The sequence below is a fragment of the Capra hircus genome, chromosome 6, assembly GCF_001704415.2.
Source record: "Capra hircus breed San Clemente chromosome 6, ASM170441v1, whole genome shotgun sequence".
NCBI classification, from domain to species: domain Eukaryota; kingdom Metazoa; phylum Chordata; class Mammalia; order Artiodactyla; family Bovidae; genus Capra; species Capra hircus.
The window spans coordinates 96399394-96425719 of record NC_030813.1 but is presented as its reverse complement, the minus strand read 5'-3'; the positions used below and the strand labels follow the sequence as shown (position 1 = coordinate 96425719).

At 37.2% G+C, this 26326-nt stretch overlaps 1 protein-coding gene across 1 annotated transcript in view; it reads left to right on the top strand.

The window, feature by feature from the left end:
- PRKG2 (protein kinase, cGMP-dependent, type II) overlaps positions 1 to 26326 on the top strand; it is a 110585-nt gene that overhangs the window by 28168 nt on the left and 56091 nt on the right. The window contains exons 2-8 of the mRNA XM_005681818.3: positions 1849 to 2015; positions 6115 to 6228; positions 7639 to 7744; positions 11394 to 11457; positions 19449 to 19526; positions 21139 to 21233; positions 24191 to 24259. Coding sequence (XP_005681875.2) covers positions 1849 to 2015; positions 6115 to 6228; positions 7639 to 7744; positions 11394 to 11457; positions 19449 to 19526; positions 21139 to 21233; positions 24191 to 24259 — 693 coding nt within the window. The remainder of the gene's footprint in view (positions 1 to 1848; positions 2016 to 6114; positions 6229 to 7638; positions 7745 to 11393; positions 11458 to 19448; positions 19527 to 21138; positions 21234 to 24190; positions 24260 to 26326) is intronic.

Here is a 26326-nt window from a genome sequence, read left to right as displayed (position 1 = left end):
CTATACGAGAGTGTTTTGTTTCCTTCATGGAGCCTGTGGCTTGATGAAGAGGATCATAAAGTACTAATTCCATGAACTTTTACTTTGGGTTGGAGAACCTTCTTTCTTTCTTTTGTTTTAAATTTGGCTGCACCATGAGGCATGTGAGGTCTTAGCTCCCCAACCAGGGATTGAACCCTGGGCCCTGGCAGTAAAAGTGCTGAATCCTAACCACTGGACTCCCAGAAAAATCCCTTGAGAACTTGCTGTGTAGAAAAGAACACAACTTTTAAACACAAAGCTAGGGATGGGAGAGAATTTGAATGAAAAATACAGGAAAAAACTCTGATTAAAACAAGACAAAACAAAACACTGTATTTGAGTGAAAGCAAATATATTGTGTAAAGTTTCTCACCTAGCCCACAAGGCAACTTTTCTTCTAGCACATAATTCTAAGATAACTACCAATAAAATACGCTAGTTAGAACATTTGAAATATCTGGTGACGACGATTAGGTAATTGCTTTGAGCTACTTCTTTTCCAAAAGAAACTGAAGTGTTCTAGGATTATCAACAAGTGGACTTCTGATTTGGGGACTAAATATGCTGTGAGATTGTAAATGTAGGTTCTGTCTAGTCTAGACATACTAAGAGTCAAAACATAAGCAAAACCAAACTATCAACATCACCGTCTATGTCTGATCAAACCTTATGAGTCCCAGGGGAGGCGACTTCTCCAGCTCAGAATAAGAAAGAGATGGAATGGAATCAGCACAGACTTCAGACTCATAGACTTAGATTTAAATCCTGGGAGGGGGGCAAAATAGTTGCTTTTCAACTTTTAGTCTGTGTGTGCATGCTCAGTCCTTTAGTCGTGTCCGACTCTTTGCTACCCTATGGACTGTAGCCTGCCAGGCTCCTCTGTCCATGGGATTCTCCAGGCAAGAATACTGGAATGGATTGCCATGCCCTCCTTGACCCAGGGACCGAACTGCCATCTCTTAAGTCTCCTGCATTTGACAGGCAGGTTCTTTACTGCTAGTGCCACCTGGGAAGCCCAGCTTTTAGTCTACTTATCTATAAGTAGAAATAGTCACTATCTCATAGAATAGTAGTGAGGGTTAAATAAGATAAAAATGACTAGCACCATGGGAATTGGGTATGTGTACACACTAATGAATGAGTACTGTGTTATAGTCTCTTACATAACCTTCTGTCTATCATATAGACCTGCCTCTTTTCCATTTAAAAATCATATGTGCATTAGTATTGCACCTAGAGATCTTGAAGGTTGCTACATTTGTGATGATGACAATTCAGAGTGATGATAAAATTGATTTCATCATGATTAACAGGAAAATATTCAAAAATATTTTCAAAGGATTTCCACATAATGAATGGTAGTTATAAGGGTCAAGTGTTGGTGGAGCTAGAAAAGACTTTTTGTCTTTGCTGGAAAAGTTGTAAATTGTTGTTTTTGTTATTCAGTTGCTAAGTCGTGTCTGACTCTGGTGCCCCGTGGACTGCAGCACACCAGGCTTCCCTGTCCTAAAACTGTCTCCTAGGGTTGGCCGAAACTCATGTTCATTGAGTTGGTGATGCCATCCAACCATCTTATCCTCTGTCACCCCCTTCTCCTCCTGCCATCAATCTTTCCCAGCATCAGGGTCTTTTCCAAAGAGTCTGCTCTTCGCATCAGTTAGCCAAAGTATTGGTGCTTCAGCTTCAGCATCAGTCCTTCCAATGAATATTCAGGGTTGAAATCCTTTAGGATTGACTGGTTAAAGTTGTAAACACATGGGTAGTAGTATTAAGAATAAAGATGTTTTTCACTAATTGTAATTCAACATTTCCTTTCTATTACATCAGTGAGAAGAAGCTCATTACAGATGCCCTTAATAAAAATCAATTTCTGAAGAGATTGGATCCTCAACAGATCAAAGACATGGTGGAATGCATGTATGGGAGAAACTACCAGCAAGGGAGCTTCATTATTAAGCAAGGAGAACCAGGAAACCATATCTTTGTACTGGCAGGTGGGTTTCACAGATTTTTAGTTATCATATAACAAATATTTGCCTATTGTTTAATGATTTTTTTGCACATATTTATAAAAATGCAAAATTGGTTGTTCTATTTGTAGAAAATATAACAGATTGAGTTCATGAAATAATATTTGTTGGTCAAATCATCCTGATGTTAATAATTAATATTTATAGAATGCTTTCTATATGTCCAGCATCCTACTGAGTATTTAATAGAGAGATCTCATTTCAGCTCACTAATTCTGTTAGGCAAGTGCTAATATCTTCATATTACTAATGTGGACTATGTCACAGAAAGGTTAAGTAACTTACCCAAGACCACACAGCTCATTAGTGGTGGAGACAGAATGCAAATTTAACAATCTAATTTGAAAGTTAATACTTATTAATCACAGTGACAATTCACAAAGATGTTTTAGAATATTCAGAATACCACTGCTTGTGCTGGCTTTTTACACTGTTGTACCATGAAAAAGAAAAGTTATTTTTATGGCTCTGTTAAATAGTTTGGTTATATACCAATGATTTCAAAAGATCATTTAGTTGCATTTAACCAACAGCTGGACTTTCTATGTGGTGCACACAATAGTTAAGTCAAATGAAATGCCTTAAGATTAAGGCTGGTGTATTTAGAACCATTTAAAGGAATTCCTCCATACCCAATCACTTGAACACGCTTCCATGCTAGGTAGATCATAATAGTTAGAAGGAAAAGGATTTATTTCTCAGATGCATGTCAAATGCATATCAAATCTTGTAGTGGAATTCAACAATGTTTTTTTTTTTTTTTTTTGATGCAGAAGCAAGAAATGATCTGATCAGGACTTGTCATTATTGAATGCTCTGTCAAATTCTGAATTGCCTCAACTTTTTGAGTTTTAGGGAAAAAAGTTGACTAGCTTGCCCAGATGGACTGCTAACCTGGAATGTGCTGTGGCCTTTTATTTTGCTTCCTGGCCATCTCAACAATGCTTTTTCAAATTTATAAATTTTTATTTATGGTCAAATATGATCAAAGCCCATATTTGGGCTTTGGGAGTTCTGAGGGAGACATATGTGAATAAGACATGATTTCTCTATAATAGGCTCCAGTTTCATCCACCTCATCAGAACTGATTCCCCAAGAAGACAGGTAAGATAAAAGGACCAATTTACTTCTGAATAGGGAAGGAAACAAGGAGAAATAACCCTGCCATTTTCTTCCTCTAAGAATATAGGTCTTATTACATATGGTTTAAATTAGCTAATCAGCTTTCCTGGTGGCTCAGAGTAAAGAATCTGCTTGCAATGCAGGAGACCAGGGTTCAATCCTTAGGTCAGGAAGATCTGCTGGAGAAGGGAATGACTACCCATTCCAGTATTCTTGCCTGGAGAATTCCATGGACAGAGGAGCCTGGTGGGATACAGTCCATGGTGTCACAAAGAGCTGGACAGGACCCAGCGACTAACACTTGATTAACTATGATTTTATTTGCATTTGTTTGAAAGGAAAGGAGAGAATTACCCAGGCAGAAGAATTGTGAGGAAGTTACCTCTCCTTCCCCGCCAACCTCTGCTTAGCTGAAGATTGTTGTCAAGTGCTCTTTCTTTTTATGTCTTTAATTTTAGAACAGTTTTAGGTTACAGAATAATTGATAGGAAAGAACAGAGATTTCCCATATACCCTCTACCCATATCCATAGCCTCTCCTGTTATTAACATCACTCACTAGAAAGATGTTTTTTTTTTTAATAACCAAAGATGAACTTACTTTGACACATTATAATCATTCGAAGTCCATCCTTGGTGTTGTGCAGTCTATCAGTTCAGTTCAGTCACTCAGTCGTGTCTGACTCTTTGTGACCCCATGAATCGCAGCACTCCAGGCCTCCCTGTTCATCACCATCTCCCAGAGTTCACTCAGACTCACGTCCATCGAGTCCGTGATGCCATCCAGTCATCTCATCCTCGGTTGTCCCCTTCTCCTCCTGCCCCCAATCCCTCGCAGCATCAGAGTTTTTTCCAATGAGTCAACTCTTCTCATGAGGTGGCCAAAGTACTGGAGTTTCAACTTTAGCATCATTCCTTCCAAAGAAATCCCATGAGATAAATGTATAATGATATATAGCCATCATTATAATATCATGCAGAATATTTTCACTGTCCTGAAAATCCTCTGTGCTCTGCCTATTCATCTTCCCCCGAACTGTTGGCCACTGCTAATCTTTTAGTTTTCTCCATCATTTTCCCTTTTCTCAAATGTTATATAGTTGGGATCATGTATTATTTAGCCTTTACAGATTGACTTCTTTCACTTAGTAATATGTGTTCAATGTTCCTGCTTGTCTTTCCATGGATTAGTATCTCATTTCTTTTTAGCGCTGAGTAGTATTTCATTGTCTGGATGTATCACAGTTTTGGGCTTCCCTGGTGGTTCAGATGGTAAAGAATCTGCCCACAATTCAGGAGACCTGGGTTCAATCCCTGAGTCGGGTAGATCCCTTGGAGAGGAAAATGGCAACCCACTCCAGTATTCTTGCCTGGAGAATTCCATGAACAGAGGAGCCTGGGGCCCGGCGGGCTACAGTCCATTTCTACAGTCCATACAGTCCATGGAGTCCCATCTGGTGGGCTACAGTCCATGGAGTCCCAAAGAGTTGGACACGATTGAGTGACTAACACACACACACTCACACACACACCACAGTTTATTTATCCATTTACCTACTGAAGGACATCTTGGTCATTTCCAGGTTTTTACCATTATGAATAAAGCTGTTGTAAACATCTGTGTGTAGGTTTTTGTGTAGACCTAAGTTTTCAGCTCCTTTGAATAAATACTGAGGCGCACAGTTGCTGGATTGTATGGTGAGCGTGTGTTTAATTTTGTAAGAAACCACCAAACTGGATGTACCATTTAGCATTCCCACCAGCAGCGTATGATAGTTCCCATTGCTCCACGTCCTTTCCAACACGTGGTGGTGTCAGTGTTCTCAATTTTGGCCATTCTATTAGGGGTAGAGTGATATTTCATTGTTGTTTTAATTTGTTTTTCCCTGTAAATGTGATGTGGAGCATCTTTTCATAAGCTTATTTTCCATCTGTATGTCTTCTTTGGTGAGTGTTTGTTAAAGTCTTTGGCCTGTGTTTAAACTGGGCTGTTTTCTTACTGAAGAACTTTAAAAGTTCTTTGCATTAATGTATTTTGTAAAACAGTTCTTTATCAGATGTATCTTTTGCAAAAAAGATATTTTCTCTCAGTCTGTGGCTTGTCTTTTAATTCTCTTGCTGTTATTTTTCTCAAGCACTCTTCTTAGGGACTTCGTTTATTAATTCACTTCAATGAATGAGGGCTTAAACAATGAACAAGGCATGATCAGGTAACTTACCCAAGGTCACACAGCCAGTGACTAGTCAGAGCCAGGCAGGCTGACTCCAGGGCCAGAACACTTCTCAGTCGTGACAAGTTAGTCTTTCCACCAGTGTAAACACCTTTGTTGTGTTTTCAGGACATGCAGTGATTGTTGTGTTTCTTGTACAAAAGAAGTAGTTTCATGTGCTGCATTTTTTGGGGCGTAGAATGAATTTAAATGAAACACTTGCCATCTGCTGCTTCAGGGAAAGAGCTTTGTAACGATAACAACACTGACAATATATATATATATATATTGTGGCTGCCCTGCACAGTTTGCAGGATCTTAGTTCCCCAGCCAGGGATCAAACCCATGCACCCTGCAGTGGAAGCGCAGAGTCCTCACCACTGGACCACCAGCAAATTCCTAAGAGCTAACACTTATGTGGCACTTGTGTGCCATCTGTGGTTCTGTGATCCTACTTATAGTAACTTGTTTACTTGTCACCACCATATGAAGTAAATGTGATTAATTTTATCTCTGTTATTGACAAGGAACCCATGCAGAGTGGGTACCTCTTAATGCTAATCAACTAATAGAGAGTGGGCTTCAGTCTGCATTCCTAACCACTTTATTACAATGAGAATCGTTAAGATATCTTACCTGGATGCTTTGTGTACCTTCTGCTTGTTTTATTTTAATTTATGGAATCTCAGTGGATTTTGATTATTTGTGTGTTCTTACGTTCTACTTGATAGAGGGTCGACTAGAGGTGTTCCAAGGGGAGAAATTGCTGTCATCCATCCCTATGTGGACCACATTTGGGGAGCTAGCCATTTTATACAACTGTACAAGAACTGCCTCTGTGAAAGGTAACAGAAGAAATGCTCTAGTTTTCATTTGCTACACAATGTTAAAGACAATCTAAGTCACCGTTGTATCCTGAGTCTTTTTATCTTCTGCTGTGCCCCTTATGCTCTTATTAATAGAAAGGCAATGCTCATAAAAGGATTTATATTGTAGCACTTGTCTGAATGATTCAGCTTAAAGAAACCTTTCCGTTGGATACCTGTATGTAAAATATGAATATGGCTTTAAACATAATTGATTCTAGTATTTGCTTTAGTTGCCAATGTCAACTTTTTACTATGTAGATATTTGTCTTTGGCTCATCCAGAATGTTTGCTTTCTATTCTCCATGAGGTGATGACCATATTATAAATCAGAAAAAGTAATTATACCAATAAAATGTGTAAATATCAAAAAGGACATGAATTAATTAATGAGAGTTTTCCTGAGTGATTTTTGAGATTAATTCAATTGCTTCTCCTTAGGGTTCTTGTTTTTATTCACTTTATTCATGGTCATATCATGTTTTCTTCTGAATTAACTTCGATCTAGTGTTTCTCAGTGTTTGTTAGGTTATCTGTGTGAGCACTGTTGCAGTATTTGATAAAAATGCAGATTCTAAGTCTCCACTCCAAACAATGTCTGGCAATGGGGCCCAGGGATCTTTATTTTTAACAAGAATGTCAAACTAATTCTAATTCACTCTGAAATTTAGTAAACCAGAGATTTTGATTTTGGTTTATTCTGTAGGCTCTCAACACTGCTATAAAAAAAAGTCTCACTATCATAATTTCATATAGATCTTTTGGAGTGACTACTTCTGCTTCTCTTCCTTTTTAGAATATATTCTTGCTTTTAATGTCTTTCCTAGCTGTCTCAAAAACTGTCTTGCATAATCTCTTTGAAAGTGATTTTATATATTTTATGTAAAAGTAACCATAGAGATTCTTAAAATATATTGGCTCTCGTTAGCAACGGTGTCTAAACAACATAAAAAGACATAAAAACAGACTCATAAGCAGAGACCTTTAACTTTCAATTATCTGCTTGTGAAGTCTTCACTTTTTGGAATAGATGCAGGCTGGCTGGCTTTCTTTTGTATCACAGCCCAAATCTAAAATACATCCTGATGATGCAGTGTGTAATTAAGAATTGCAAACTAATTTTAATATCATCCTAAGCAAAACATAATTAGAATGGAAATCTTTTGCTGCTCACTTCCAAATCATGGTTCATTTCAAAGCCAAAAATGATTTTATAAAATTACCTACTCTTTACATCACTACTTCCTTCCATTTTGCATGTTTAAATAATGCCTTTTCCAAGAAAGATAATTTTATGAGAACATGAAAAAGTTATTGATTAACATTTTGGAATGTTTTCTTAATGTAAGAGCTCAACAGGGTTTTATTATTTTCTTGATTTTTCTAAAGCTATTACCAATGTTAAAACATGGGCACTAGATCGAGAGGTATTCCAGAATATTATGAGAAGGACAGCTCAAGCTAGAGATGAACAGTACAGAAACTTCCTCAGAAGGTAAGAGCACGCATTGATGACAGAAAGAGAAGGTGGTCTAGCCACACTACGGGTATGTTGGTTTTATCAGAGTAATTATTTTACTATAGCTTTTCTTATTTAAGCATTTTCCACAAGATTAAGCCAAAGGAACACAAGTATTTTCTTGCAGTAAATGCCACTATATATGAAAATTTGTGTTTCATTCCCATTAGCCTTTTCACTGATTTATTTCTCTTGCTAATTTTACCCTTGTGTTGATGGAGTCATTTCACATAGTATAGAGTAATGTCCAAAAAATTCCTAAAATATTCATTTGGGTTGCTCAGTTGACTTTTAAAGATATCCTATAATTTGAAAGTTGATAACAAAAGGTAATAATGCTTTGCTTAAAATAATATTAAATTATTTTACTTTCCTTAATTGCTTTACCTGAGACATTTTCTCATTGGCATAGCCACACTATCTTCCAAATTACTATTTTTTTTGTAGCAAATTAACTTGCCAAAAATATTATGCTTTCCATCATGACATGGAGCCTTGAAACATGCATTTTGTAAGCTGTTCTGAACCCCCAACTACTTGGACGCATTAAATTATAGAGAAACAAGTATCTATTTAGCTAAAAAAAAGGTAACAACACATTAAAAACATTTCTTGGAAAGTATAAGTTTCTTATTTAAAATCTTTCTGTGTGTTTTGGGGGAGACTTGACAGTCTCTGAAGCTGCAATGTGTAGTGTAATGATATGTAGCCTATGATAAGTGATAATAACAATAAAATATCCTGCAGTTTCCAAAAATAAATTCTGAGTTCTCTTTCTCCAGGGGATCTTTCCTACCCAGGGATTGAACCTGGGTCTTTTGCATTGCAGGCAGATTCTTTACTGTCTGAGCCACAGGTTATCTCAAAATCCAGCAACTGAGCAACACAGATCTGTATTTAAAATTAATGCAAGGACCAATCGGGGATACATGAATAAACTAGTGTCTATGGGTTGCATCAACCCACTCCAACACTCTTGCCTGGGAAATCCCATGGATGGAGGAGCCTGATAGGCTACAGTCCATGGAGTTGCGAAGAGTCTTACACGACTGAGCAACTTCACTTTCACTTTTCACTTTCCTGCACTGGAGAAGGAAATGGCAACCCACTCCAGTGTTCTTGCCTGGAGAATCCCAGGGACGGGGAACCTGGTGGGCTGCCGTCTATGGGGTCGCACAGAGTCGGACACAACTGACGTGACTTAGCATGGGTTGCATCGTGTCTGAGATAAAACCTGAGCCACTAGGCATCATTAGTGGTTCATTCCCTTGAAATCTACTGTGTTCTGCCTCAATGGAAGGAACTCAAGAGAATTTACTAGGGCACATTCCTTCTTTCCGTTTTACTTTCCTTTCTTCTTTTTGTTATCTCATTCATACCTTTTTTCCAACCAATATGTATTCCAGGCCTAAACATTGTGAGTTCAGTGGTGAACAAGATAAACCTAATCTATGCCTTCATAGATGGGAGACAGATTAAAGATTTTTTCTCATATTAATTTCCTTACCAACCCCCAAGGGTGATAAGCTATAGGACATATTTTTCACAAGCATTATAGATCCCAGTTTGGACCAGAATTAGAACTTTCATGATTGGCATGTGTTAATCAATTAAACCAAAGGAACAAAAAGTATTCCTTTGCAGTAAATACCACTACACAGAAAAAAAAAGATTCTGGTTAACCCTTTTACCTTTTCATGTGTAAGAAGACGTATTAGAGAAATACATTTGTGTTTGCTTCATAATATACAACAAGCTCTTTTTTCATTTACATATTCTTTCCCGATGGCTCAGTGGTGAAGAATCCACCTGCAGTATAGGAGATCTGGGTTTGATCCCTGGATTGAGAAGATTGCCTGGAGAAGGAATTGGCAACCCACTCCAGTAATCTTGCCTGAAAAATCCTATGGGCTGAAGGAGCCTGACGAGCTACAGTCCATAGATCGCAAAGAGACCCTACTGAGTGACTGAGCATGTTATGAAATATTTGACATATATCAAATGATGCACAGTACATATATTAGTTATAAGATACAATAACAGAATCAGTGCCATCAAGCTACTGCCCAATATAAGCAGAAAGTTAGCAGTGCTGTTGGGGTTCTCATATGCTCTCCTATGGTCATTTTCTAGCCTTCCTTGGAGTGTCTCCTCTCCTTGGATTAGTCTATATTCTGAAGTTTGGTAATCATAACCTTGGTATTTCTTATTATTTTGCCTCTAGCTTGGTTTAGCCTACTTTTGAATTTTACAAAATTGGTATTATTTTTGCAAGTCAATTAAATACCTTCTGTTAAGGTTCATCTACTTGGTGAAAGTGAAGTCACTCAGTTGTGTCCAGCTCTTTGTGACCCCGTGGACTGTAGCCTACCAGGCTCCTCTCTCCATGGGATTCTCCAGGCAAGAATACTGGAGTGGGTTGTCATTTCCTTCTCCAGGGGATCTTCCCAACCCAGGGATTGAACCTGAGTCTCCCACACTGCGGGCAGACGCTTAAACCTCTGAGCCACCAGGGAAGCCTTCTTTATTATTTTGCCCGTAGCTTGGTTTAGCCTAGTTTTGAATTTTACAAAATTGGCATTATTTTTGCAAGTCAATTTTTTTACTCAGTTCCTTTTATTAAGGTTCATATACTTGGTTAGTGCAGGCATTTCTTCTATTATAGAGCTCTGTCATCTGACTCAACCACAGTGCATTTACTGCTCTGCCATTGGGGTGTTCCAGTGTTTCGCAATTACAAATGATTCAGATGCAGAAGTTCTTAGACACAGTTCCTGGCTACGTGCCTCCTGAAGCACTGTGCCAGAATCAGTTTAGAGCTCTTTTTGAAAATCAGACCCAATCGTGTATTTATGGAGGAGCATTATTTGTTTCCTTAGCAGTGTCAAATTTTAGATGGTAAGAAAAAAGTATTTACAGAAATTCTATCAACAGTCCTGAGTGAAAATGGGTAAAGTAGAAATTTCTTTAAAAGTACAATTTAAGCATATTGATTAGTTAATAATAGTGAGTGGAATTTTTGTTTTTGTTTTTTCAAATAATTTCAATGATCTTTTCCTTCTCTGTTTATTATTATTATCTGTAAAAATGTTCTTATTACATGCCTCTGGCTACCATTAATTTTAAAAGATTGTACAATATGACTAATAATCAAAGATCATTTCCATGCTAATTCCTATGTTCCCCCTGGATTCAGTCTTAACTTAATTACAGGATTTAGATGAAAATCTGATCCTCCTCTGGAAGTGGAGGACCTCATTCATGCTAATAAAAGAGATATTGAGATGTGGAAAACATTTCTGGATGTGATTCATTTTGAAAGCCAACAATAAATGTAAACATTTTTTTTTCTCCAAACAAAATTTGGTCATTTTCCTTTCATGGCATCTTACAATTTTTATTTATTTGCCTAGGATAAATGTCTGCTGTTTTATGTGATCATATAATTTCAGTGTATTTGAAATCTGTTTTTGAAATTCAGTTATTTATGTATGATATATATGGAGATTTACTTTGGAAAAATTAAAATATTTGTTTAAATGCGTGTATAAATTTATATAGAGGTGTGTATTTATAGTTTAATTCAGGAAGATAATTAAATAAAGGTTTCTTTTTAATTTTGAAGTGTATCCTTGCTGAAGAATTTACCTGAAGATAAACTAACCAAGATCATTGACTGCTTGGAAGTGGTAAGAAATTTTAAAGTAAAAAAAAATATATTTCATTAAAAGATTGTATAATCTCGTCATTATTAGCCTTGTAAATGAATAAAAAGGAAAAGATGGTGATCACTAATCTACAGAAACCAGGAAACATTTTTCACAGTAGAAAAACTTTGGGCTAACTCACACTGAATTAAGGGCCTGGATTGGGATTCAGGGACTTTTCTGAAATATATAAAAGAAAATTGGATTTGCATGTGTAAAGATTTACATATTTTAATCTTTTTTAGTATATTTTATAAAACTAATCTGCCTTACTCAAGAGGCATTTCATTTTCACCAATTAATATCACATGCTTTACAGAGTATTCCTAGTATGAAGGAGTCCGTGATGCATAAGTAGGTAATGGAGTAGAGAAAGGATATTATTGGAACTTTCCTGACAAGCTTCTGAATCAAGCTATGAAATACTCCATACTTGAAAACTCTAGGCTATGAAAAGACATTTGGGAAAAAAACCAATCAAACCCTGCACTTAAGAAGCACTTTACTTATTTTAACATCTAGGGAAAAGAGGCATATTGGAACGTGTTCAAAAACTCATATTAGGGATCACACAGATGGTTGGTTCTAGTCCAAGCCTAGTCAGGTCTTTTTGTGAATAATGCTTTTCTGACATGTACCTTGGATTCTAATAATATGCATTATATGAAAACCTCTTCAGAGATTAATATTCAAAGTAAATAGCTTCTAACTTTTTTTTTGGTAGGTGGGGGAGTTAATTTCATTGAAACCCAAATCGCTTTTAGGGAATTTAAAGGTAGTATGGAATAGGAAAGGAATCACATGTCCACTTTAAGCTTTTATAAAGCTGTTCTCAGTGGGAGACAGAAAAAAAAAAAAAAAAAACAACCCTCCAGACTGATTGTTGACAGATTCATGCCTTTGTCAATCACAATATACAACGTAAACTAATATCTGTTGAGAAGGGAACACCAACCATTTCATCCTTAAGTGTAAGTGACACCAGTCATGTTTCCATTTACAATTCATGGAACCCATCCAGCCATTTATCAAGGACAAGCCATGGTGACACAGTGCCTGGCCTCGTGTCCCCAGAGCGCTCAGATATGAAGTCATTTTCAAGAGGACTGCTTGCCTGCCTCTCATGGGATTTTCTCAGTGTAACATAACCCAATCACAGATGTTACAAATTAATAATTCATCCTAATTTCTGAGTGTTTTTTTTTAAAGCTGGAGAGGCCATGTATTTTTTTGTGAACCGAGGAAATCTGTTTTTAATATAATACTAATAGAGTAGATTCACCAGAGGGGAATTCCATGCTGACAGCAAATATTAAAATTTAGTGTCATTAAAAATAAATGGTAAATTAGACATATTTATAGCAGCCACAGGCAATAGCTGCAGAATATATAGGGGGCGGGGGAGGCGGGGCTCCAACCTAGTATTAATTAACACACAGTTCGAGTTTGAAAGTCTCATCATTTAAAACACCCTAGAAAGGCTTTATTATATATTTGCCTTTGCAGACAGCAGCACAGTTTATAAAGGGCTCTTTATTCATACCTGGCAAACAAATGTGTCTCTGTAATGTGTGAAAATTCTCAAATTCAAAAGTGATTAACAAGGGAGTCATGGGATCTATTTAGTGCTAAGAAAAGTACATAATTTACCAGCATAGCTTGGACTAATAACCCATCAGCAGGGTCCTGACAGCAGCCAATCACTAATGCATTGGAATTATGACAGAGCGCCCGCTGGACTCCAGGGCCAGCTGTCCCACAAACTGGCTCCATAGTCTTTGAGAAAAGCAGGCTGAATCTGGTGTACTATTTAGGAGTTGATTTGGATGGTTTCAAGTTTTTGTGCAGAGGGTGCAGGTGGAGCGTCGGAATTTCCCATCATGAACCAGTAGATCTGATGAGTTTGTTAAGACTTTGTTGAACTCCTGGACTAAATGGGCTGAATATGCGGTATTCCAAAAGCATTTCTTGTTTTAGGATAAATCATCCAGAGCATTCAGTTCTAGAGGCAGACATCGCCTTTAAACCTCTTCTCGTGTTCTAATGAGAAAAGGAGGGTGGAAAGAGTAGCGACATATTCACTGGTGTTTTTTAAGAGTTAACTGATGTACATCCTAAAACATGTCACAGATTCTGAGCGCAGTGTAACTGTTAGTGATGATGAAAATAACAATGTGACTTCTGCACTTGGCAGTTGTGTAGTATAAAAGCCAGGAGAGGGAACAGTTTCTGTTTCCCCTGGTGGCAATCGATCCAGGAAGTGTGGGGTTTGAGTGTGCGGTGGATGGAAAAGTCACCTAACTTTTTGTTATGAAGGTTTGGTAATTTGACCCAGTGGCCCTGGCACTGCAACTCTGACATGCCTCCTTCATGGCACGAGGTGTAGTAAGAGTTGGGTGGGGGTAGCGGGAATGTCCTTGTCCTTAATCAGATCATCAGTGGTGCTGCTTCAAAGGCAGATTCCCTCTAGAAATATGTTACTGATGAACCTATTTGCAGAGCAGGAATGGGGACACAGAAAGACAGAATAGACTTGTGGACACGACAGAGGAAGGAGAGGGTGGGACAAATTGAGAGAGGAGCATTGAAATATACACTACCATGTATAAAATACACAGCTAGTGGGAACCTGCTGTATTACAAAGAGACCTCAACTTGGTGCTCTGTAATGATCCAGAGGTGTGGGATTGGGAAGAAGGAGGTGAGAGGGAGGCTCAAGAGGGAGGGAATATATGTACACATGTAGCTGATTCACGCTGTTGTACAGCAGCAACTAACTCAACATTGTAAAGCAATTATCCTCCAATAAAAAAAGGCAGGTTCCCACATACTACCTCAACACTTACTGAATCAGAAACTCTGGGGTAAGGACTCAGATATCCACACTTTAGCCATACAATTTTTAGGCTTATTAAAGTTTAACATTATGGAAAGAATGCATGTATTTTGGGTTTGCCACAGTCTGCCTCTTCATTCACAAGATTTCCATTTTTTATCATTTTTGGAAAGTCTAATCTTCCTTTCTTGTATTTCCTGCTAACACTTGCATCAGCCAGTGGGTTTTTTCTCAATTTAATGATTACACCCAGAACCATAAGAAAGTTGAGATAATTGTGGATTTTGCCAGTTTATGGGCTGCTTGGTGAGAAAGTTAACTAGTCCAAAGTCTGGTGGCTAAGTATCTGTCCACTGCATACGTCAGTTGTGGTGGGGATCAAGGTCTCCTCATCTATCAAATAAAGGCGTGGTAGGCCACATCTCTAAGGGCTTTCTCAGAGTTTCAGTTACAAAATTCCATACTATGGGTTCACCCAAATGGAGGAATTTCTGTTGGTTTTCACTTTGTAGGCTCTGATAAGGCATCAGATACTAAATTATGCCTTCGTGGTTGACACGGTTCACCTGATCCAGATATGTTTGATTTAAAATTTCTAAGATAAATAACTTGGACAAGAGAAAAACAGCTGGTAACAAAGCCAAATAACTGAATACAGTGTGTGTATTTTAATTTATCTATTTTAATTGGAGGATAATTACTTTACAATAGTGTGATGAGTTTTGCTATTCTGTTTACAGTTTTTTAAACAATCAACTTAGGTACGCGGTCACATGATGCAGGGTGTGTGTGTGGGTAAGTGTGTGTGTGTGTGATCATACCTCTGTGTATCATCAATGCATATTTGTATTGAAGATTTCTAGCCACACACTGAAGAAGCTAAGGCAGTCATAGGCTTTCTTCTTTGTCTTTGCCTTCTATCAACTTGGATTTTAATTCTAGTTTCATATTTTCTATTTACAGACACTCGGGCTCTAGCATTTTGCTATCACAGAATGAGCATTTTCTTTACATAAAAAACTCTTTCATCTTTAACTGTTGCTGTTTATGGTTTTCTTCTGACCTCTGCCTCTCAGTTTGCCCTGGAATTGATTTCCTTTTTTTCCTGTCTTACCATAATACTAAATAACTACTCTCAGGGTTTTCAGACATCTTCTTTTAAAACATCTTTTTTAGACTGTGGGGCTTTTAGAGGAACAGTTAAAAAAAATCAGAGTAGTAAGCATAGGTATTGTTCAGATATGTTTGTTTTATACAAATATGTGTGTCCATGCTCACATGTGTATATGTGGGCATACATGTAAAATGTATTTAAGTACTGTAGGCCAGAGTAAAAAATGTCCGAAAACCATTGCTTCACAGGGTAGGGTCTATGGCTTCTTGCTCCTCTAAGGGACCCCTTTACAGTGTAACCGCAGGACAATAAACCACACTGTTTGCAGTTCTCTTTTTGGTCTTGGTGACCACCCTGGCTAGACTGGCTACACTCCCCAGTTGACAAACACTGGCCCGTCTGGCATCATAGCCAGTACTTACCACTATATATTTTTGGTCTGACCTACATCCCCAGCCTTTTCTGATCTATGAAATTACTGTCAACACACTGGGAGGTATTATTTATCTTCCTCCCATGGTTTTGGGTGACAAAGACCCATCACTAGGAAAAATACTGTTAGGAATCTTGCCGCCTAGGAAACAACAAAGCTCTTTCTCAGTGTTCCCTTTCCAGCTCCTCCCTCTTAGCTTATCTGACAGATAGAAATTAAAGCTGCACATCCACGCGGACCAGAGGCTATATAATAACTGAAGGAGCAGCCTATTAGCAATTCAGAAACTCTCCAGATTCCTTCAGTGGGTAATAGGGGCTGGGATTGAGAAGGAAACAGGAGGGACTACGAGCAGACTGATTGAAACAGGAGTGTGTCACATGGCACTCCTAAAAGCAGCAGTTTCAGTAAAGAGAACTGAACCTTAGCTCTATCATGAAGATGCCTGGGCTGAGCTATCATGGTCCCTCAACCTTCCTGGATCACAGTCATCTCAACAGAAAAATCATGCTTGAATGGAGTGAACATTTGTGATAGAGCTAAAATAAGAAAGTTGAGTAAGCAGCCTGTGATGTAAAAAACTCAAAATATTGTTTTCTAAGTAAAATAGAAGTTTGTTTCTTGCCCACATTAGCAGTCCAGGGAGAATGGTCCTGGGTGACTATACAGAATCCTTCCAGAACTTGAGCTGGTGGCTGTTCTGCCATCTTTAACACGGTCCCTCTCCCAAGATCTCTCCTGGTCATGCCATTGCCACTGGGGCACAAGTATGAAGGCACATGTCGGCAGCGGATCATGGGCTTGGCATAGAAATGGGATTTTCACTTCTATTCAGACTCTAACAGCTAGAAGTTAATCTCGTGGCCACAGCTAATAGCAGGGAGGCTGGGGAATGCAGTTTACCTGTGGAAAACATTGATGACCAACTCACAGCCTCTTTCACAGGAATTAACAGTCACCAACTTGACTGCCCCACCTAGTCCTCACACATTATTAGGAGTGGTAGATCATACCATCTCAATTCGACAGAATAGGAAACTGATTTAAGTACCAGCTAAGCAAACCATTCTCATCCTCCTCCTTAACATAGCAATCATTAATTATTTGCTATGTTTCAGGTGCTTTTAATTCATCAAAAATTATTGTCTTTAATTGACTTCTGGTGGTAGGCAAAAATGGACTCCCTCCAAAGTAAGTGTCTAGACCCTGAATCCTGGAACATGAATGTGTTGTGTTACATGGCATAAGCAACTTTAAATATGTAATTAGGGTTTCTAGTGAAGTGAAGTGAAGTGCAGTGAAGGTCACTCAGTTGTGTCTGACTCTTTGTGACCCCATGGACTGCAGCCCGCCAGGCTCCTCTGTCCATGGAATTCTCCAGGCAAGAATACTGGAGTGGGTTGCCATTTCCCTCTCTAGGGATCTTCTTGACCCAGGGATCGAACCCAAGTCTCCTGCATTGCAGGCAGACTCTTTACTGACTAAGGTACAAGGGGAGCCCCAGTGAAAGTGAAAGTCGCTCAGTCCTGTCCGACCCTTTATGACCCCATGGACTATACAGTCCATGGAGTTCTCCAGGCCAGAATACTGGAGTGGGTAGCTTTTTCCCTTCTCCAGTGGATACCAACTCAGGAATTGAACTGGGGTCTCCCGCCTTGCAGGCGGATTCTGTACCAACTGAGCTATCAGGGAAGCCCTGAGTACTGCCACGAATACTGGAGTGTGTTACCATGCCCTCCTCCAGGGGATCTTCCCAACCCAGGAACTGAACCTGCCTCTCTTAATGGCTCTTGCATTGGTAGGCAGGTTCTTTACCACTAGCGCCACCTGGAAAGCCCACTTAAGGTTTAGGACCTTAAAATAGGGAGATTACCTTCGACTGTCTAGATGGGTCAAATATTATTACATGAGCCCTTATGAGCAGAGAATTTTCTCTGGCTGGAGTCAGAGAGATGTAGCAGAAGTGGAAGTCAGAGAGATTCCAGGTGTATGAAAAATGCTGTGTGCAACTGTTGGTTCTGAAACATAGCAGGCTCCATGAAAGGACAGGAAAGAAGTCTCTGGGTGCTAAGAGGCAGCCTGCAGGGAAATGGAACCATGTTCTACAGCCTCCATGAACTACATTCTGCCGACAAGATGATTAAACTTGAGAGCAAGTTTTTTCCTAGCCTCCAGAAAGGAACACAGCCCTAGTGACACACGTTGAGTTCAATTTTGAGAGACCTAAAACACAGAGGTTGAGCCACACCATGCCTCGACTCTCTGACCCACAGAAACTGAGATAATAAATGGAGGTTGTTCCAAGCCATTAAGTATGCGTGGTTACTTTCTTACAGATGCAATAGAAAAATAATGTTCTTATATTCTCTCAGTCTTTGAAAGTAAATGTTATTTGAATTTTATGAATTGATGAAAGTGAAATTCAAATCAGAATTGAGATTTGAATCTATATTTCTATGGCTTGAAAGTACTTTTTCCCTGAAGATACTGTGCTTCCTACCACAAGACATTGAAATGTCTTGCAAAACGTACACTGTGCTATGTAAACAAAAGGCATGTTTATTAGTATCAGAAGTAATACTTATTCTATAAGTGTAAATCTGTTTTAAGTGTAAATAACCAAAAAAGTTACTGAAATATAGCAGACACAAAAGTAGTGTTGTTTGGATTTTATTTTCAACTCTAAAAGAAAAATAAGGGAGCTATTATGTTGTTCTTTATGCCTTTTACAAAAATTAAATAAGCCCATTTTGCTTGTATAAGTTAAGATATCCATCTTAGTTCTATGACTCTGAAGCAATATCAAATTAAAGGAAAGTAGGGATGGACAGTTTAATCCATCTTGTATTTTCTAAGAGACTGAATTACTCTTTTGGTCTGACAGGTGGATGAATTACTTTTCCCTGCGAAAATATTCTCTGGCTATACACACTTATATGAGGGAAACAAATAAATAAGTGATAATTTGAGATTTCGCAAGTTTAAACTTTGTTGAAGAACAGAAATTACATGTAAAAAATTCTAATGTCAACCTTTCATGATATAAATCTTTGGAGAGAATCCATATGAAAGAGCTCCTTTCATATAGAGTGTGTATAATGTTCCCAACCATTGTTCTGCAAGGAATAAGAATTGAGACTGATATTCCGCCATACCCACTGGGGATAGTATTTTCAATTTATAAGATGATTTTTGCCCTTTTTCTAAACTCTAGACCCAGTTTTAGATTGTTGCAACTCCCTAAACAGTTTATATTTAGATTATTTGGGTGAAGCTCACTTGCATATCTCTGATAACTACCTTGCTCTCATTTCTCTTCATGTCTTCCGTGTCCATGACTGACAGTATTCCAGGTGAATATTTGTGTGTGTATGTGAAAGATAAACATACATTCAGGTACACAAGCAAAAGTCTTCTTACTTTTCCACGGCTTTTGACTACAATATTTAAGAAGATCACAGTAACAGTAAGCAAAAAATAGCAGAGATGGGTGTGGAATGTTCATTTCAAAAACACAAGTTCTGTCTCATTTATGTTCATCTGTATATCTCTGCTGCATCTAACGTTTTCCTTTTCTTTCATCCCAATAGGAATACTATGACAAAGGAGATTACATTATTAGAGAGGGCGAGGAAGGAAGTACGTTCTTCATTTTAGCAAAAGGAAAGGTAAATATTAATGAAAGCTTGCTTAAAGTAAATCTAAAGAAGCATTTCAAATGTTTGCCATAAAAGCAGCAGTGTTGTGCATTTCAGCCTAAGTCGTCTGCCTACGTTGACCAGGCAATGGAGCTTCTGCTCAGAAGACACCTGGGGAGGAGAGGGAAGGGGAGGCAATCTGAGCACTGGGTTTGGGGCCACAGGAGACTTATCATGGGTTCCTGCTGCAATAGTAATTTCTTAGTGACCTTAGTCAGGTCACTTGACTTTCTTCAGACCTCATTTCATTGTATGTAAAATGACTGGATTATTTCTAAAGGTCCCTTCTAGCTACGATTGTGTGATTCTCAGCCCAAGGGTTCTAGATCAAGGGCTGTAATATTTTCCCGTCCCACAGGTAGACAAACAACAGGTAGAAAATGAACTAGATAACTGACGGAACAATCAGGCATCGTGCAGTAGAACAATATGATTGAGAACTTGAATTCATACACAGGAGCTCAAGTTGGTTTAGACGCTGATGAAAAATTTGCACTAATATATGCAACATATTTACACTAATATATGCAATATATTCGTTTACCTAGATATTGAGTGGATAACATGTTGCCAGTTGTTCTTAGGTTGACTCTTTGCAGTGTTCCTCAGAGACAAAAAGCATTGGTGAAATACTGAAGAAAAGGATAAAATTTTAAGCATCTATGTCTCTGAAGTGTCAGCTTTTTACTGACACTCTTCCTTCCCCGGAAGAGTTTATCATCAGAGCGTTAGACACTGCCCTTTGTAAACTGCTTTGTGGTTGAACTTTGGACAGAGACCCCAGAAAAGGAAAAAAATTGACAAAATAGTTTGAGAAACTTTTGAACACTCTGCACCACTTTTCATCATTTCTCCCCAACCGGGACCTCATGGTTTGAAAGAATTCTGGTTAGTAAACAAATTGCATTTATCATTTACACTTTTTTAAATGAATAAATGTTCATCAGAACTTCAAACCAGCACAAAGCAACACTTCTTAGCATGTTGGACTGGAATAATTCTAGCCGTGAAAAGGAATATTGACGTTTTTGCCTGACTCTGGCTTCCTGGACTGTGGATCACACTGAGACTCTCAGGAAAGTTGTGGACTTTGCTCCATATACTCATTTTTCTTTCAATTTTAGAGGGTACACAGAAATCAACAAGTTAGTCAGAAACATGAGATTCAGAATTCCTGATATTCAGTCTTAATCTTGATCAATTTGTCAACCCCATTTGGTTTTTTGAAAAAATAAATTTCCCATAAGGCCATTATTACTTTCCTTGAGCATCCCTAGGAAGAAATAACTGGATTCATGTAAAATACTTTGAGCATTGAGATTTGAATGAAAGCTTCCTCTTACAAAAGGTGGTGTCATTTGATCGTGTTGAATCACAGGATTTTTCAGTCCACCCAGATGAAATGACTATAGTTAGATGACTGTAACTACTGCAAGAATAAAGCAAAGACTTGTCTTTTTTCCTTGTTGAGTCAAGTTTATATAGATCAGGAGAGTCTGGTTGAATGGATATGTGTTCAGATTCTCTCTCTTTTTTTTTTTTCTTCTCTCTCTCTTTTCTTATATTGTCTGACATCATTTAGGTAAAAGTCACCCAAAGTACTGAAGGCCATGATCAACCGCAGCTAATAAAAACACTGCAGAAAGGAGAATATTTTGGAGAAAAAGCTCTTATCAGGTGAGTTCATGAATTTGTATATGACACTTAAATAATTCTTTGGTTGTTTTACATGTGTACTTCATACCCACATAGAGTTGTCAAATAGAGCTACCAACTATCCAGGAAATAAATGGCAATTTTACTGACTTCTTAAAATTTCATTGTTAAGCAGGAAATAAGTGTACTAATTTTCCAGAGGAATAAATTCATGAAGTCTTCTAAGTTTGCTAGTGAAAATAAAATTGGTGTTCTATTAGAATTTTTAGTTTAAAATAGAGAAAGAAATTGAAAATTTTAATTTTCCTGTAAGAATGTGTTTTTATAATTCCTGTTTTACCCTTTAAAAATGATCAAATAATGACTTCCCATATTTTTTTTGATTTTAAATCATTATGTCAAAAGTGATATTTTCTTAAGGATTTTTATAGGCTCATTTTGCCAGTTTTAAAAACAGCTCAAAATAGTGTATTTGACATTTCTACCTGAACCTTTGGCCTTTTGAGATATGAGTTTATTTACTGTTGACCTAACTTATGGAAAAACATTTGTAAAGATTAATCAAATGTCTCAGGAGGCATTATGTGCTTTCTGGAATTCAGAAAACAACCTCAAGTCCAAAAACAATTTTTCTTAAATAAGATAACTTTATAAAAGATCAAGTTAGAATTTTGAACAACACACTTTTTTTAAAAATTACATGTTTTTAAATGAATACTTGAAATTAGTTACGAAAACTTAAAATTTATGTTATTACTAAATACTTTTTATTTCATCTTTATACTTATAAAAATGAGTGCATTTCTGCTCATATTTCTTCCTTTTTAATTTTTGTCTGTGAAGCCTACAAGTTCTGCTGATTGACATGTTAGCATTACATTAAGTACAGAGCAATGAAAAAAATCTTCATAAATTACCTGAAAACAAATTTGGTTCTTTAAAAATCATAAAGCTCTTAGTTTTTAAAGAAAATTAAACTACTTAAAAACTTAGTAAGCTAAGTTATGGTTATTTTGTAAACAATTTAAAAATTGAGTGTAAAGACAAGTTGAATTTTTGTTTTCCGTTTTCTAGCTGGTAATGAACTTGTTTCAATAACAGGGAAATAATCCTTTTCTTGTTTGCTTTTTTATGACAGAATATGAATACACTCATGTAATACACTCATGGAATATCATTATTTTAGACTTCAATGTGTTTGTTCTTAACATTAGCACATAACTTTTCTCATACCCCCAAGCAAAATTACTAAAGTCTAAATTACTAAAAGTGCAGAGAACTTTATAAATACACCATAGACTCAAAATAACTCTTTGAAAGGAAAAATGCTGTCTGGTTATGCTGGATCTGAAATAATTTATGCTCTCGGTTGCAGCCAGCCAATTATAGTATTTTCCCATGAGAAACATGGGAATTTATATTTAATAAAGGCACTCTGCTCCCCAAAGCATTTAAAACGTAAAGCTAGAATCAATGAGAAGGAGAGTTGGATACATGTATTTTTTTCATTTTTGTGTATATTTATGCTGTCACTCTTTAGGGCCACTGACTGATTCAGTAGTCCTTATATTCTGTGCATTTCGCTGATTTGATGTTAAATAGACCCAGGAGTTCCTTCAGCATTTTATGTGCAAAAATAGATCTGTGACACTTACACGGTTATTATGAAAGAAACACGTGTGTATTTGTAAACATCTAATACTTATAAATTTTTGTAGAGGATATTCCTGGTCAAAATCATGACACTGAGAAGTGAAAAGGATGCCATGCCTCATTTTTTTTTTTTGAACTTACAAATCAAATAATTTGACCCATATCCAGGATCATATCTGTATAGATATCTACATACATATCTGTATAGATATCACATACAAGTCGAGAATAAACTACCCAGCTCCCAACTCAAAAGCACATTAAGCTGAAATGTTTTCACCAATGTCTTCTAGCTAGGACCCTGTAAACTCGGGAGGGGCTCTGGGTTATGTCTGAAGGTCTCTGGAAGCTAGTGATGTGGATAGGGGACTTCTCTGGAATGAGATACAGGCTGTCAAAGTTTTCCCTGTCCTGTCACTAATGGAAGATGAGGGAACATGCCAGTTTTGGTGAAGCTGTTAAAAGCAGTCTTAATATGCTTGCTGCTATAGGCTACCTTAAATGCAATAACTTTCAGAGCACTGGGTATCATATGGATGTACCTTTCCTCGGAGTCTCTAGTTTGTGACTAATAGAGGAAGAAAAATAGTATAAATAAAGGTACCTACAGAAATACTTTCCCTGATGCTTGACCCTTGGTATTCATTAGGTAATTAAATTTACCATCATTAGATCATATGCCATAACTCATTGTATTTAAGGGAACAACTGATATATTGTACACCCCTGAGAAAGAAAGACAGTGCTATTAATTACACTATGAGTCACTGTCAGCTGTAAGACATGTTTTGATTTCAGGGATTTTCATGGAAACGGTACATCTTAGACTATAAAGTGAAAGGTTTTAATATTTCTTTAATTCACTGGGTGATATGGCACTTTCTTTGGGTTTTCTTCTTGTTTGGTTCATTATGAGTTACTCACTCAAGGTTTTTCTTATAAATTTCTTTGGTCAGTTCATTTCAATTTTGGCTGCTTGTTAATCAGCAGTTCCTGTTTGATCAGAGGAGAGCTATTTTAATAGCGCTGGCACGGAACACAGAATGAAATTCCATACACGGTTGCGCTCACTGACTCCTTGACGTTCCCAGTGCATTTATCTTATTCTCCTCTGGATTCCTCGTGCACATCATATTTTTAGGACGCATTTCAAATCCTTTTTTGGGGGGTGGGGGAAGGGGTGGAGTGTAAATTATGATGTTACAGAAACACATCATCTTTGGAAGGTTTAAGTGATGGTGTTTCATATCAGTCGCAGATTCCCTAATAAAAATAGATGTCTAATTTCTCACTAGAAAATTGACTTTTCCTGTTTTTGTCTGCAGTGAAGATGTCAGATCAGCTAACATTATCGCCGAAGAAAATGATGTCGCATGCCTGGTTATAGATCGAGAGTGAGTATACTGATGTTGTTAGAGAATGCCGGCAATTGCCACCTTTGAAGACTCGGCCTTCTGTTACTCCAAGGGCCCATCTGTCTTCCCATTCATCACCATTTGGAAACGCTGGCCAATCCTCAGCTGCAAGGACATTGTATTAAAATTCATGGGAAGGAACCAGGCCTTCTGATCTGAATCTGTCTGTGGCAGCGGCAGATGCTGACGGGCTAAATATTTTGTGAGCAGAGTTTGTACATAAATATCAGCAATAGACTGATTTAAATTCTGCATCTTCCAGAGAAACAAGCTTGTTAGGACTCATGGATTTTTCCACACACCACACACTGAAGAGTTTCATAATTTATTTGTAAAATGCTCTAAGCAGTCAAAAATTTAACAAAACCTATCTCTCTCAAAATATAAAATGCTTATTAGCTAGATGTATTTCCAGAGAAGTTTTAATTTAACATTTGTAGTAATTTGGAAGAGATGTGTGTCAACATTAATCTCTAAGTATCTGAGGTTATTTTTTAGAATATCTCAGTTTGTGTCCTTAACTCACTCCGAATCATATTTGAATCTGACTCCTTCAGTCTGTCATTAATCAGTTGAATATTTGTTGACTATCTAGATATGAAAAAGGAAATTCAAGTATACCAGAGCTAGGCCATGGTCAAAGAAACAGGGCATACTGTTAGGAAATGCTGATATGAAATAGTATAATGACAAGTGTCACAGGAGTATGTAATTGATTGCTAATTAAATAAAATCTTTATTGAACATAACATCATAGAGATTTAGAGCTGGAAAGAACTTTGGATTATTTTATAAAATCTTTTTATTATGAAAAGTTTCAAATATTAAAAAATAGGATGATATTGTGTCATGCAAGTACAGCAATTATCATTTAAAACCTTATCTGTACCACTTTGCCATCTCCTTCCTATCTTCTCCATACTATTTTCAAGCAAATCAGAAGCATAAAATTATTTCATCTATGAATTTAGATGACCACAATAACATAACATGCCTAAAAAATGAACAATTTTTATTTATTTAATTATGTTTCAATTGAGGTATAATTGACATATAACATTATACTAGTTTCAGGGGTACAACATAATCATCCAATATATGTATATATTGCAAAATGATCACTACAGTAAGTCTAGTTAACATCCATCTTTACACATAGAATAACAATTCTTAGTATCACTTTGAGTTTCTTTAATCTTTCCCTTACGGATAAGAAAAGTGAGTTCAGGTCAAGGACCTCCCCAACAGTGTCATCTGAAATGGAGCAAAGGCTCCTGCCCAGGTCTTCTACTTCCTTTTAACAGTCTTTCCACCATGCCATTAGGTTCCCACAGCATGTGTTCAGAAAGAGAAGCAGTCACAGTGTAGTGAAGTGGGACAAGTTTTACTTTATTTTTTAAGTGTGGAATTGGGGCTTAAAATTCTAGGCAAAGAGGAAATGTAAAAGTCTTTCCAGGCGAAGTAAAACTTAAAAAATAAAAAGGCATGGGGTTAGAAAGTGCAAGTATGTTCAGATGAAGGTAATCTTTGCTGGCAGCTCTCAAATATATTGATATGGTATTGCATTGTTTTCTGTATGAGTTCCTTAAAAATACATACATGCGCTAAAGAGCTTTAGCTGTGTGTATGTGGTAAGATCTTATGAATTGCTCTGGATTAAAAATGTATTGTAATCACTTAACCAGATGTTTGTGCAATATCTTGTGTATTCATAATCCATATAAAGGATTGAATGGTTTTTATAGATTTTATAAATTATTTGGAAACTTATACTTTTCAAATGCATAATTTACATATGCATAGTTGAGATTCTTATAACATACAAGGTACTGACGTGTTATACACAATGAGACATTAAAAGTTATTTGAATTTATTCTGTGTATGAAAGAAACTGGACGTCAGGTATGACTGAGTTGACCTACATCCTGAATTTCCTGGGACAGTTCTGGTTATTCTAATATTTTGGCCACCCCATTCACTCTGAAAAGCATTCATTTGGGATGATAAATTGTGTGATCATTGTAGTTATCACTCATAAGGCTAGA